Source organism: Saccostrea cucullata, unplaced genomic scaffold (assembly GCF_032062105.1).
Source record: "Saccostrea cucullata isolate Sc308-1 unplaced genomic scaffold, CSIRO_AGI_Scuc_v1 ctg359, whole genome shotgun sequence".
In the NCBI taxonomy this organism is placed as follows: domain Eukaryota; kingdom Metazoa; phylum Mollusca; class Bivalvia; order Ostreida; family Ostreidae; genus Saccostrea; species Saccostrea cuccullata.
Genome location: NW_026935991.1, coordinates 600000 through 611388, shown reverse-complemented (window position 1 = coordinate 611388; position 11389 = coordinate 600000). Strand labels below are relative to the sequence as shown.

At 33.2% G+C, this 11389-nt stretch overlaps 1 protein-coding gene across 1 annotated transcript; it reads right to left on the bottom strand.

The window, feature by feature from the left end:
• Positions 1 to 331: 331 nt before the first annotated feature.
• Positions 332 to 11170, bottom strand: LOC134244453 (DIS3-like exonuclease 2). The gene is made up of 22 exons (XM_062726714.1): positions 11044 to 11170; positions 10160 to 10442; positions 9032 to 9878; positions 8739 to 8782; positions 8405 to 8473; positions 8130 to 8183; positions 7625 to 7726; positions 6861 to 7196; positions 6587 to 6734; positions 6406 to 6490; positions 5675 to 5774; positions 5268 to 5424; positions 4999 to 5111; positions 4671 to 4778; positions 4248 to 4424; positions 3987 to 4123; positions 3465 to 3588; positions 3284 to 3343; positions 3085 to 3171; positions 2633 to 2780; positions 2294 to 2424; positions 332 to 412 (listed from the first exon to the last, which is right to left on the bottom strand). Exons 2-22 carry the CDS (start codon positions 10415 to 10417, stop codon positions 332 to 334), a joined length of 3366 nt encoding a protein of 1121 aa, XP_062582698.1. The 5' UTR covers positions 10418 to 10442; positions 11044 to 11170.
• Between the last annotated feature and the right edge of the window lie 219 nt (positions 11171 to 11389).

The following is an 11389-nucleotide window of genomic DNA, read 5'->3' as shown; positions in this document are numbered from 1 at the left end:
ATCTTGATTACAAATAAACCAGACATACACTTGTTAAAATCCATTTCTTGGTCTGCATTAACTGGAAAAACCTTCATTTATTGATTCACAGCAGATGTTAAAACATGAGACCTTTTTATCTCTTTATTAAATGAAAAGTCAGTTGCAATATGCTAGGCATTTTTTAATTGTCATTTCAATTAAATAAATAAATAGAGAAATTAAATTTCAATTTCCTGTTTATTTACATGTACATGTAATATATTGTACATGTACACCCAATTTAAAATAAATAAAGTCATAATAGTGGATTGAAATGATATGGTATTAATTCCTTCTACAGTCCTGTGAATCAGCTAAGTTCTAAAATGTCCATCTGAGCACTCAACTCATCTGTCGGTCTCTTTCTCTTGTGAGGTGGTTTTATAGTTGCCTGTAATAAATGATAAACAAAGTAAGTCAATTAATCTTGCAAGATTTTACACCCATAAAAAATGCATTTATTTTTCAGTTTCTTATTTTCAAATCTTTGTTCTAGGTACCTATACTTATATAACCAGAAGTCTCTGTCGAGACTGTAGCTCTACTGGTTTGTACTGATCAAAAATCGATGCACAGAATTATGTATCTTATGTAGTCTACTTGTGTGATAAGTTATATTGAAATCAGACCAAAACTGTAGAATTCGACTTTTAGTAACCATGGCAACACCATTCATTGAAATCAAAAACCGATGCACTATTATATGTAAATTAGTGTAGTTTACTTGTGTGCCAAGTGATAATGAAATCAGATTCCAAAACTGTAGAAGGAGTAGCGTTTTAAAGGAATTTCTTTATAAAATTCTATTTTTAGTAACCATTGCAACACCGAGGTCATCGAATATCAAAAACCATTATGCACTATTTTATGTATCTTAGTGTAAAATACTTGTGTGCTAAGTGATATTGAAATGAGACTAAAACTGTAGAAGGAGTAGCTTTTTAAAGGAATTTCACAGAAAATTCTATTTTTAGTAACCATGGCAACATCGTTCATCCAAATCAAAAACCAATGCACTATTTTATGTATCTTAGTGTAGTCTACTTGTGTGCCAAGTGATATTGAAATGAGACTAAAACTGTACAGGAGTAGCGTTTTAAAGGAATTTCATGATGAAAATTCTATTTTCAGTAACCATGGCAACACCGTTCATCGAAATCAAAAACCGATGCACTATTTTATGTATCTTATGTACGTCAACATGTGTGCCAAGTTATATTGAAATCTAGGCCTTTGTAGGAGGAGTAGCGTTTTATGAAAAATTGTTTACATGTTTACAGACGGCTCAGGGTATCTAACTGTTTACACGCAAGGCAGTTTTTAGCATTTCCCATAGTGTTTCTTTGCTCTCAGTAGAATCCAGTGGTTAAAATTTAGCATAATGTTAAAATTATCCCAATTAAGGCAAAGTCTTTCTTTGTGTCTACATATAATTAAAAAGGCATAATTAAAATAAAAAGTGAAATCAGAGGTCTCCTTAGTTCTAACCTACCATCCATTTTTATGCTGGTCGGTCCCCTTCTGCCATCACACACAAATAAGATGATCAATTGCTGCACACACTCTCCCCCCTCTATGTGTGTATTTATATAGGAAGGTCATAAAGACTGCTTCTGTTCCTTTATAAAATTTTCTCTTTAATAATCCAGTTTCTAAAGAGAGTTCAATTTAAATTTTATTGAATATAGTCTGATCCATATTAATTTACCCTGTTATTTCACGTAGAGTGAAGGCATTTTTTTCCATCCTTCACATTAAATTTAGAAAACGGATCAGATTCATAGATATTGTCGAATTCAGAAATCATTCACAATATTCTGGAGTGACAATTAAAAAATACACAGATAAAAATTAAAGATGAGATTGTTAAATTTTGCCACAACAATGAAGGTAGTACAAAACACAACATCAAAAGTCAATTATAAATGATTAAATTTTTAATGATGTGATGTAAAAGCCTTGTCCAGTTATTACCTTTTTTTATAATTTCATGTACCTATAAATCTATCTATGCAATGTTTTTACAAAATCATGCAACTTAAAAAATTAGTTGAATAGGCCTACATAATCTTAAGAAACATTTTTATATACAATGCATGTCTTTTAAAGAAAAAATAATTAATTTTCTCAAGTCGCTGTTTTAAAGCTTATTGACCATTAACTTCCCAAGGTCTTCAACTTGTAAATACACCATCAGAAGAGCTATCAATGTTACAAAATATTTATTTGTAAACAATTTCAAAATTTTAAATTCTAAGGATAATAAAATTACCTTGACAAATATGGAGAAATAGAGATCTACACTTAGTTCTTGCACTCGTTTGGAGTTGGTCTTCTTCTCGTTACATTGTAACGCTTGCTTGTTAATCTGCTGTGGGGTCAGATTAATCTCTGGACTGCACCCTGTTCATTTATAGAAATGTATCATTAAAAAAATATGAAATCTCATTTCCCTCTCTGATTTTTTGTATTTAAGTAATTAAATGCTGCAAACAGCATCTTTTCTTCTAATATCTTTAAATAAGCATGAAATAATGTTCACAACAAGAAAAAAAATATCATTGTTAGGAAAGCACACAGATAAACTGTCCATCTGTTTGAGATTTATTACCTAGTGCAGCTGACAGTGTTCTGTGAACAATAACATCAGCGTATCGTCTGATAGGACTGGTGAAGTGGGTATACAGCGGAACATTTAGGGCATAATGCCTGTATAGTTCTTCATCCTCCAGGCATCCAGTGCAAAAATATAAAGCATTCTGAAATACATGAACTTTATTCCTGTACAATCTGACAATACAAAATATTTATGCAATACTCATCACAGAGGCTTGTCACAACTTATTTGTCTTCTTTAAATTCTACCACCCCTTTACTAAAATATACACATATTTGATAGTAGGTGATTTAATAGGGGTGGTCAAGTTAAGTCAAAGGCAAGTAACACCACAGGCTTTCCTAACAGTAAAACAAGTAAAAATTTATTTCAGTGTTAATATTCATTTCAAAAATTTCAAAATACTGTGCCATGTGATTTTATGATGACCTTGAAGGCTGCCATACCTGCATTGGTTTGGAGCACATACTGACAAGAACCTGCATTCTAGCACCTGAAAATTCATCATTTCCAAGGTAACTCCATAGAGACCTCTGGAAAAGATATACAACAGCATTACTTAAACATTTTTTTCTTTAAAAAAAAATGCAATAAATACAACATTTTTAAGTTTTTGACTTCATAAGTGCAAATCAAAAAGCTGACCTGAAGGTCACCAGCACTGTCAATATCAAGAGGGACTCCGAGACTGGCACAAAGGTCTCTCTAGAATGAAATACAGGTACATGTATATTGATTCCTCTATGCATTAAATACCAAATATATTAATACATGTATAAAAAAATGATTTCTTGGGAATTTTTTTCTAAGTTTAAAAGAAACTGACCATGTCCTCCATCATTTTAGATTTTGGTGGTGGATGACGTCTCAGCAGGGATTGTTTGTCAAACACGGAATATGTCTTATGAGCAACCGCCATATTGGCCAGCAACATGAACTCTTCTACCAATCTAAATACGAGATAATCAAACATGTATAAAAGGTTGTTAAAAAAACAAAAACAAAGCATGGATTTTTTTTTCATTTGATTAAATGGTCCAAGCTCAATTTAAAAAGATTCAAATGGAAACACTTTACAGTAAATCATGCTCATGATGAAGTGCCAGGGATAGATGATTTTGCTTTGTTATATTTAAAAAGTGTAATCCATTACATCCGTCAAGTACACAATACATAATAATGTCACATGGAATGAAAATCACCTTGCTGTAACCATCAATTCTTTATAAGACCGTTGGCTATAACTGTGTTTTACTGTTTATCTACAACATCCTTTTATATTTTGAATTTTAAATCTAAAAGGTTCTTGTAGAATACACCATTCAATGGTAAATAAACTTTTGTTTACCTGTTACTATCTTTCTGTTGGTAGATACTGTAGCCGTTAGGAAGCCCTGTTTCATCATTCAGACAGAACTGTAACTTGACCTGGTCCAGTCTCAGTGCCCCACTATCCATACGCTGCTTCCGGAGATTCACTGCTATCTGTTTTTTATTGAAATCTTGATATTTAGCATTAATTATCTTCTCAGTTTTCAATTGCACTAACAAGATCTTGTATCTCTAATTTTTTATAAAGATAATCATGGTAAAAAAAACAAGGACCTACTTTGTGTAGATTTAGAGTTCTCTCCTTAATTTCCTGTACAGAGAATTTCTCAGATATGGGAGGCAACTCTTCCTTGGTCCATTCTCTATCAGCTTGTTCTATAAATCCCTGAGCATGTTCATAAGCCAGTTTACAACAAGACTTGATCACTGATCGACCGAACCATTCTTCATATATCTGTCCAATAAAAAAGAAAGCATTCAGTAGATCAAGTAAAAGATAATGGATCAAAGTCCATATTTGGGAAGGATATTCTTTTCTAGCCTTATTGCATACTTTTTCCTCTTTATTATTTTGCCAAGCATGTTTCCAATGTCAAGGTTTTGTGACCAATGAACCCCACAAAACTGTTATGTTGTTAAGATGTTTGCCAATGGAAGCAATGTTATTCTGAAGGTTTGAAGGTCTAAATCTGATAGTTACCTCTCCTTTCTCTGAAATTTTCCAAACCACAGAGAAGGTTAATCTATCCTCATCTGGATTCAAACTACAAAGCTCCTCACAGAGAATTCTGGGTAACATAGGAATTACCTAAAAAATTATGTCTATCTTAAAATATGTCCATATACAGGTGTACCATTAATTGAATTATTGTATATTTCAATGAGATGTATGATAAAATGAAAACTAAATGCTCTCATAGTTCTACTCTTGAAATTATATGATTCTGCAGTTGATGAATGCCTCCTTACTGAAAGGCAAATTATAATCCTTCAACCATTTATTATAAAATCAATATTTAAACGATTACCTTTTGCACCAAATAGACACTAGTAGCTCTGTGACCTGCTATTTTATCCAGCAGGGTTCCTTCTTTCAGGAAGTAACTGACATCAGCTATGTGAACTCCCACCTCATAATTACCTAAGCAACAGAGATTGAAAATCATTGACTTCTTTTCTAAAAATCAATTTTTGCACACTTTTGTGCTTACAATATACGTGTACATATGATATGATATATACACAAATTTTCTACATGGTAAATAGGACTCAATCCAAGATACAGAAGAATTCTTACCATCGGGAAGCTTCTCGCAGGATAGAGCATCATCTAGATCCCGAGCTGTAGAGGGATCAATAGTGAACACACACTGGGATCGGAAATCCCGCCGGGATTCATACTCCTCAGCTGGAATCCTCCAGGGCAGACTATGGACAGGTAAACTGTCAATGGCCTAGACACAGTAAAATGCAAAAAATGGTTAGTCTGTCCTTTGTTTATCCCCTATCAGAATTATTGAAATTTATATAATTATACTGTATATTTAAAATCACATTTAAATGGATCTTCCAAGAAAATTCCTACAAAAAATTTACTAACTCTACAATTTTTATACATGATGGTACAACAAATAATTCTGGCTTTTAAATCTCAATTACAAGGTTATTTAGGTGCTTCAATTACCATAATGATTTTCAAAGTACCTCTTGAGGAAATTCTGAGGAATCTACATCATTCTCAATCAGCATTCCCTCTGTCTCTGGCTCAATCTGTCCTGCCTCTCCCAGACTCTTCATGAGTGACCTAACAAAAAATCCAAGCTCATAAAAAGACCTCAATCTCAGTCCATACTGCTACTGTTAATAAAAAATATAAGAAATGCCCATGTTTGCATTCACAGAGTTTAGAGATGTACCTACAGTACAGACAATCATTTACCGATAGTTTCATGCATTATTCAGGAATCCCTTTTCTACTGAACCTCTGCTTGTGTTATTTTTGTCCCCCAAACATGTTTTAGATGGAAATAAAACCCAAGACTTTTCACATTGCATTACTGTAAACCAACTACACTATTTATCAAGCCATCTTTTATTCGCAATTCAAATTCATTCGGCAACGATCAATATTTGCGACTGAGGAAACATTCTAAGCAAAATGATTGGTTCGCAGTGACTAATTTTTTTGTGAGTTAAAGTAGATTGAAGAACTCGAGAAACAAACAGACAGCTACAATATGCCAATAAGACTGTGAAAGCAGGGGAACCACAATTCTCTTAATATGCTTGTAATGGTTAATTTATGATATCAGTAAATTAACTTATTTATTTCAAAGAAATAACCCCCCCCTTAAAAAATCCATTTTTCAATGTTAATTTGTATTATTTTTCCCAAGCAATTCACATTTATTTCATAGGGACTAGCAGAGACTCACCCAAAAGCCTGCATGTTATCTTTCCATTCTATTATTCTACATATGAATAAAGTGTTCTTGTAGTCATCTGGCCTTTCATAAAAATCTGTATAAAATAATATGAAAAGATGCTTTTTGCAAAATAACTGAGTTATAAATACACAATGAATAGATTTTCAGAGTACTCCAAAATCTGAATTACCTTTTGGGCACTCCGACATTGGAATTCTCATTCTAGGCATTCTACTGTCAATGGGCTTGAAAAACGCCCAATTTTTGTTTTTGTCAGTCATCAAACTGATGTTTCCTGTACAAGCTCTGTTGTTTCTTTTCTCCAGAATGGCCACTACCTTCAAGTACAATGGAATAAGATAATACAGTTGAACCTCTTTATCTTGAAGCCAATCAGTCCAAGGAAAAAACTTCTGAGATACTCGATGGTTTAAGATATTGAGACAGACCATTCTTTCCCTTACCTTTGCTGTTGGCTGTAGCAATTTGCTTTCCAAATGTTCATCTTTCTTCTCTGCTTCTTCATGAAATATTTTTTTGATGACTGGGCTGTTGTTAGTTAGGGCCCCATGTACAGAGAGGTATTTTTTCTGTGGAGTGGATTTGGGAGTGTTTTTCTGACTGTTAACTTGACTGCCACTTTTGCTATTCCCAGTGGCACCCATGGCCTCAGTGTTGCTATTTCCAGTGGCACCTATGACATCAGGGACAACACTGGAATCATCACCAACTGAGGAATCGTCCTCCTCACATCTCTGTCTGTGTTCTTCTTCCAGATCTGTCAAGTGTTTCTCATGCACCTTAAAATTTAAGTTACATTCATAGATAGATTATTAGTACATGTACATGTAATGAATCATTAATGCATTTCTAAGATACTGAAGTCTGGACAGGATTAAAATCTACTGAGGCTGTTGTAAGGAATCGGCAAGATTTAAAAGTACAAAAAATCATTTTAGCCCATTTACAGATACAGTGTATAAAATCTACTGAACATGTGAAAATTTTTGTAATAATTTTATCATAATTTATTCTCTATTTAGGGATTTTTTGTGAAGATAAGAAAAACACAGTATGATTTAAAAGAATCTAGCCTGTGAAAATATTTGCCATATTTTTGCATTATTTTACTGCTGCAAACTCACAAACTTTGCATAAATTAACCCTGTCTGAAACATTTTACATTCATGGCATAAGTAAAATTCCGACAGCTTTGGTGAACACTGACCCTCCATTCCAGCTTGTCCTTGAGCTGGACCACCACTACGTCCCCATGAAATGCCCGGTTCCTATCCTTTGTCCCCGAGATAAGAATGTCCCTCTTCCCATCCTGTAACAGACAACCAAAAAAAATCATCTTTTCTATCTTAAAATAATCATGATAATAATAGCCAGTGCAAATTTTAAAGATTTTACATACATTGTACATATTTCATCTTTCTTCCCCTTTTGTTTGTGTATCAAGTGGACAAGTGAATTGTACATTGATTGTACATCTCACTGGTGTACATGTTTATATCATATCATTGGTTTTGTTTCATTCCAAACATGCTCAATGGACATACATATACATGTAAACATGTTTGCTCAGACAGTCTTTCAGCAGAAATAGTTTAACCACCATTAATCAAATATGCATGAAATATACTTAGTAAAGTTATGCTCAGTTTTCTTAAGGATCAACCTTGTGCACTATATACAGTTTTATACACATAAAAAAATCCTGTACTCACTGGGTGATCTATAAAGCACTCTTCATAATTCTTTACATTTATCCTAAATTGTCCCTGAAATTAAAAAAAAATATTTATTAAAAATTATAGTGAACACAATTTAATTCCATAAAACTTACACACTCATACCAAGAAGTTCAAAAATAATGCAGTTATGAAACATGTGAAATTTACATATACATGTAACTCAATAATTCAATAATTGTTAAAAAGGCTTATACAACATGTATCACTAATTATAATCTCAATAATAGTTAGCTAACAATCTTTCATACCTCCAGGAGTTCCCCTCTTTTCAGTCCAGCAGAAATCTCCTCAGCTGACCAATACGGCTCAAACAAAGACTATAAAATACAAAATGGAAACATCCATCATAATTAAGTTACATACAAACAATTATCTTTATATCATTATAGTTAAGTTACATACTAACAATTACTTTTGTAGTTCTACCCACTGACCTAGTAAATACTTCTAAGATAATTTTTGTTTACTAATAATTGACTTCTAGAGTTTTAAAACAAACAAGTATGCTTCTTAGAAAAGATTTCGACTAGTAATTTATTTTTCCCGTATTGAACTAGAATAAGAAAAATTGTACGTTTGTACCTGGGGTTTAGTTGACTGTCCTCTGTTATTGTTTTGTGGCTGACCTGAAATTTGAACACAATATACAATGTCTTTTACTTGATATGTATACATGTAGTTTTTTATTGATATACTTAACTAGACTGTATATGTTTGTTAGTGTGTTTCAGTGCAAAAATATTCAGTCCATTAACTTTGTTTTAATTTTACAACAATTTGCCATTCTAGCTCCAGTAAATAATGCATTGACTTTTTTTCAAATAAAATGATAAATCATAGAAAAATCTAAAAGAAACAGTACAGCAAAAACAAACCTTTATTCTGTCTTTTCCCTCTATTCTGACCCTTCCCTTGTGTATTGTCCTGTTTTTCCATGGATTCTTCCTTCTCACTCTCCTGTATATTCCTACTACTCCCAGGGCGCTCAGACCTTCTTCCTTTATAGATTCCCTCTCCACTCAAACCACCATTTCTACTTTCATTTTCATCTAGACCCTCCTGCGATTTCTCACTATTTGGTCTACTTTCATTTTCCTGATCATGCCTTTTAAATCTTCTGTTCCTTGGCTTTTTCTTCTTGCCATCTTCATCCTGTGGATTTTCTGAGGCACTAGCCATTTCCTGGTTTTCTCTTTCCTTTTGTTTACCTTTTCCACTTTTAGGCCTATCTTTGTTAACAGTCTGAGAATCATTGGGAGGTTTATAACTTTCTTCTTTTTTGCCCTTTCTGTCATTTTTCTGTCCTTTTTCTGTCATCTCTGACCCCCCTGACCCTGGTCTAGACTTCCCCCCACTTTTTGGCCTCTTCTCCTTTTGACCTTTCACCTTATTACCTTTATTTTCAGTCTCTTTACTCTGAGGTACCTGATCTATGGAATTAGCTGTCTGATCATTTAATAACAGACTATCATTTAGTCCTTCATATTTTTGTAACTTTTCATCTTGTATGCCAGTGTCATCATTCTTTACACTAGATTTTACATCCACTGGTATATTACAACCACTGTTTAATGCACGCTCCCTAAGATCCTCCTCTAACTTCATATGCACACTTTCATTAGTCTTTGCCTCCTTCCCTACCGATCTCTGTGCTGACTCTGCTATCATTTCACATACTTTCTTCTTGTTTGGTTTATCAATTTTCTTATCTTCTACATCTACCTATAAATAAATATATTATTCATTACTGGTATGCATCCAATTTCCCATGGAGAATCTCTATACTTTTGGGATCATTCATATTGAAAACTTACTAAAAAAAAATATTTACAAATCTCAAATGAAGCAAAAATTTTTCACACTCAATATTTAACAACAATTCTGGTAAAAATAAAAGGAAGGGGAAAGAGGCACATGCAAAACTGATAAATGTACAGTATAACAGTTTTAAGATCTCAATTTATAATGTTAAATGATTAGGCATTTTTCCCTTTACACTTTACCAGATCTCTTGGTGATCTTCTCCTGTGTTGTCTTAGTAACTGAGTATAACTGCCCACAGTTTGTTTAGATTTATTGGACTTAGTCTTCGATTTGGAGGAGGCACTTTCTTCCGATTTCTTCTGTGAATCTTCTCTCGATTGTTTGAACTTGGTCTTTGACTTGGAGGAGACATCGAGGAGCTCAGGTTTGTTCTGTGAATTCTCCATTTCACTTCTCAGTTGGTCACATCCAAAATCATTTGGGCCATTTGCAGCCATTGTGATTTTTCATTTACCTGTCTGTCTGTAGATAAGGAGTACAGTATGTATTCATATTAATCTAACACTAAGGCATATGAATGAATGTATGGTCATTTTTTGAAAGATATTGTCTCATAACTGCAACAGTGTGTGCAAACAATTTTTCATAACGTGCTATTATAAACATGCGTTTCTCAGTTTGTTTGCACACATCGTTGCAGTACGAGACTATATCTTTCAAAAAATAATGATTCATTGCTTAATAATATGTAATTGGATGACATACTCTTTCTCTATGCTTTCTACATTAATTATATTCTATATATTCTTTTTCTTTCTATATCTCTGTACATCCTCAATGTATTACCAATACCACACATAACACGCTTAACTGTTCAAGTCAATAAAAACTTCAGAGTAATCAATTACATTACCAAATCCCTACATCAGTAGTGAATTATTAGTTTCATTTTGTTAAATTTTTCATGTTCTTATCTATGGCAATATTATACTCTTGTTAGTTATATGCGATAGCGACATATCAGCTGTGCTGGTCAGTGGATTGGTCATAACACTCATTAACATTTCAAAGACATATCACACCATAACCAACAATCCATGTATCAATGTATTGTAATGTATACCTTCTTCACATTTATGCCCTGTGCAACGAATCCTTCTTCGGCTCCCAAAACATAGTTACACAACTTTACTGTAACGTTTGCAATTTACAATATTGAAATTTCATCACGACGAAGTACCTGAACAAAATCTGTATTTCGATCCCGACTTTTTTTCTGCATGAAACACGCTGCTAAACGCGTTATCGACTATTCCGTTGTTATCGGGTATACGTGTGCAAGGAAAGCAGTGTTTGGAAAACAAAGGTGAAAAAAAAATTCAACGATGATATTGCGTACTTCAACAAAAAAGCTTGTGAAGTTTATTATACTTTTGGCAAATTAAAGGGGGAGGGGGAAGAAATAATAA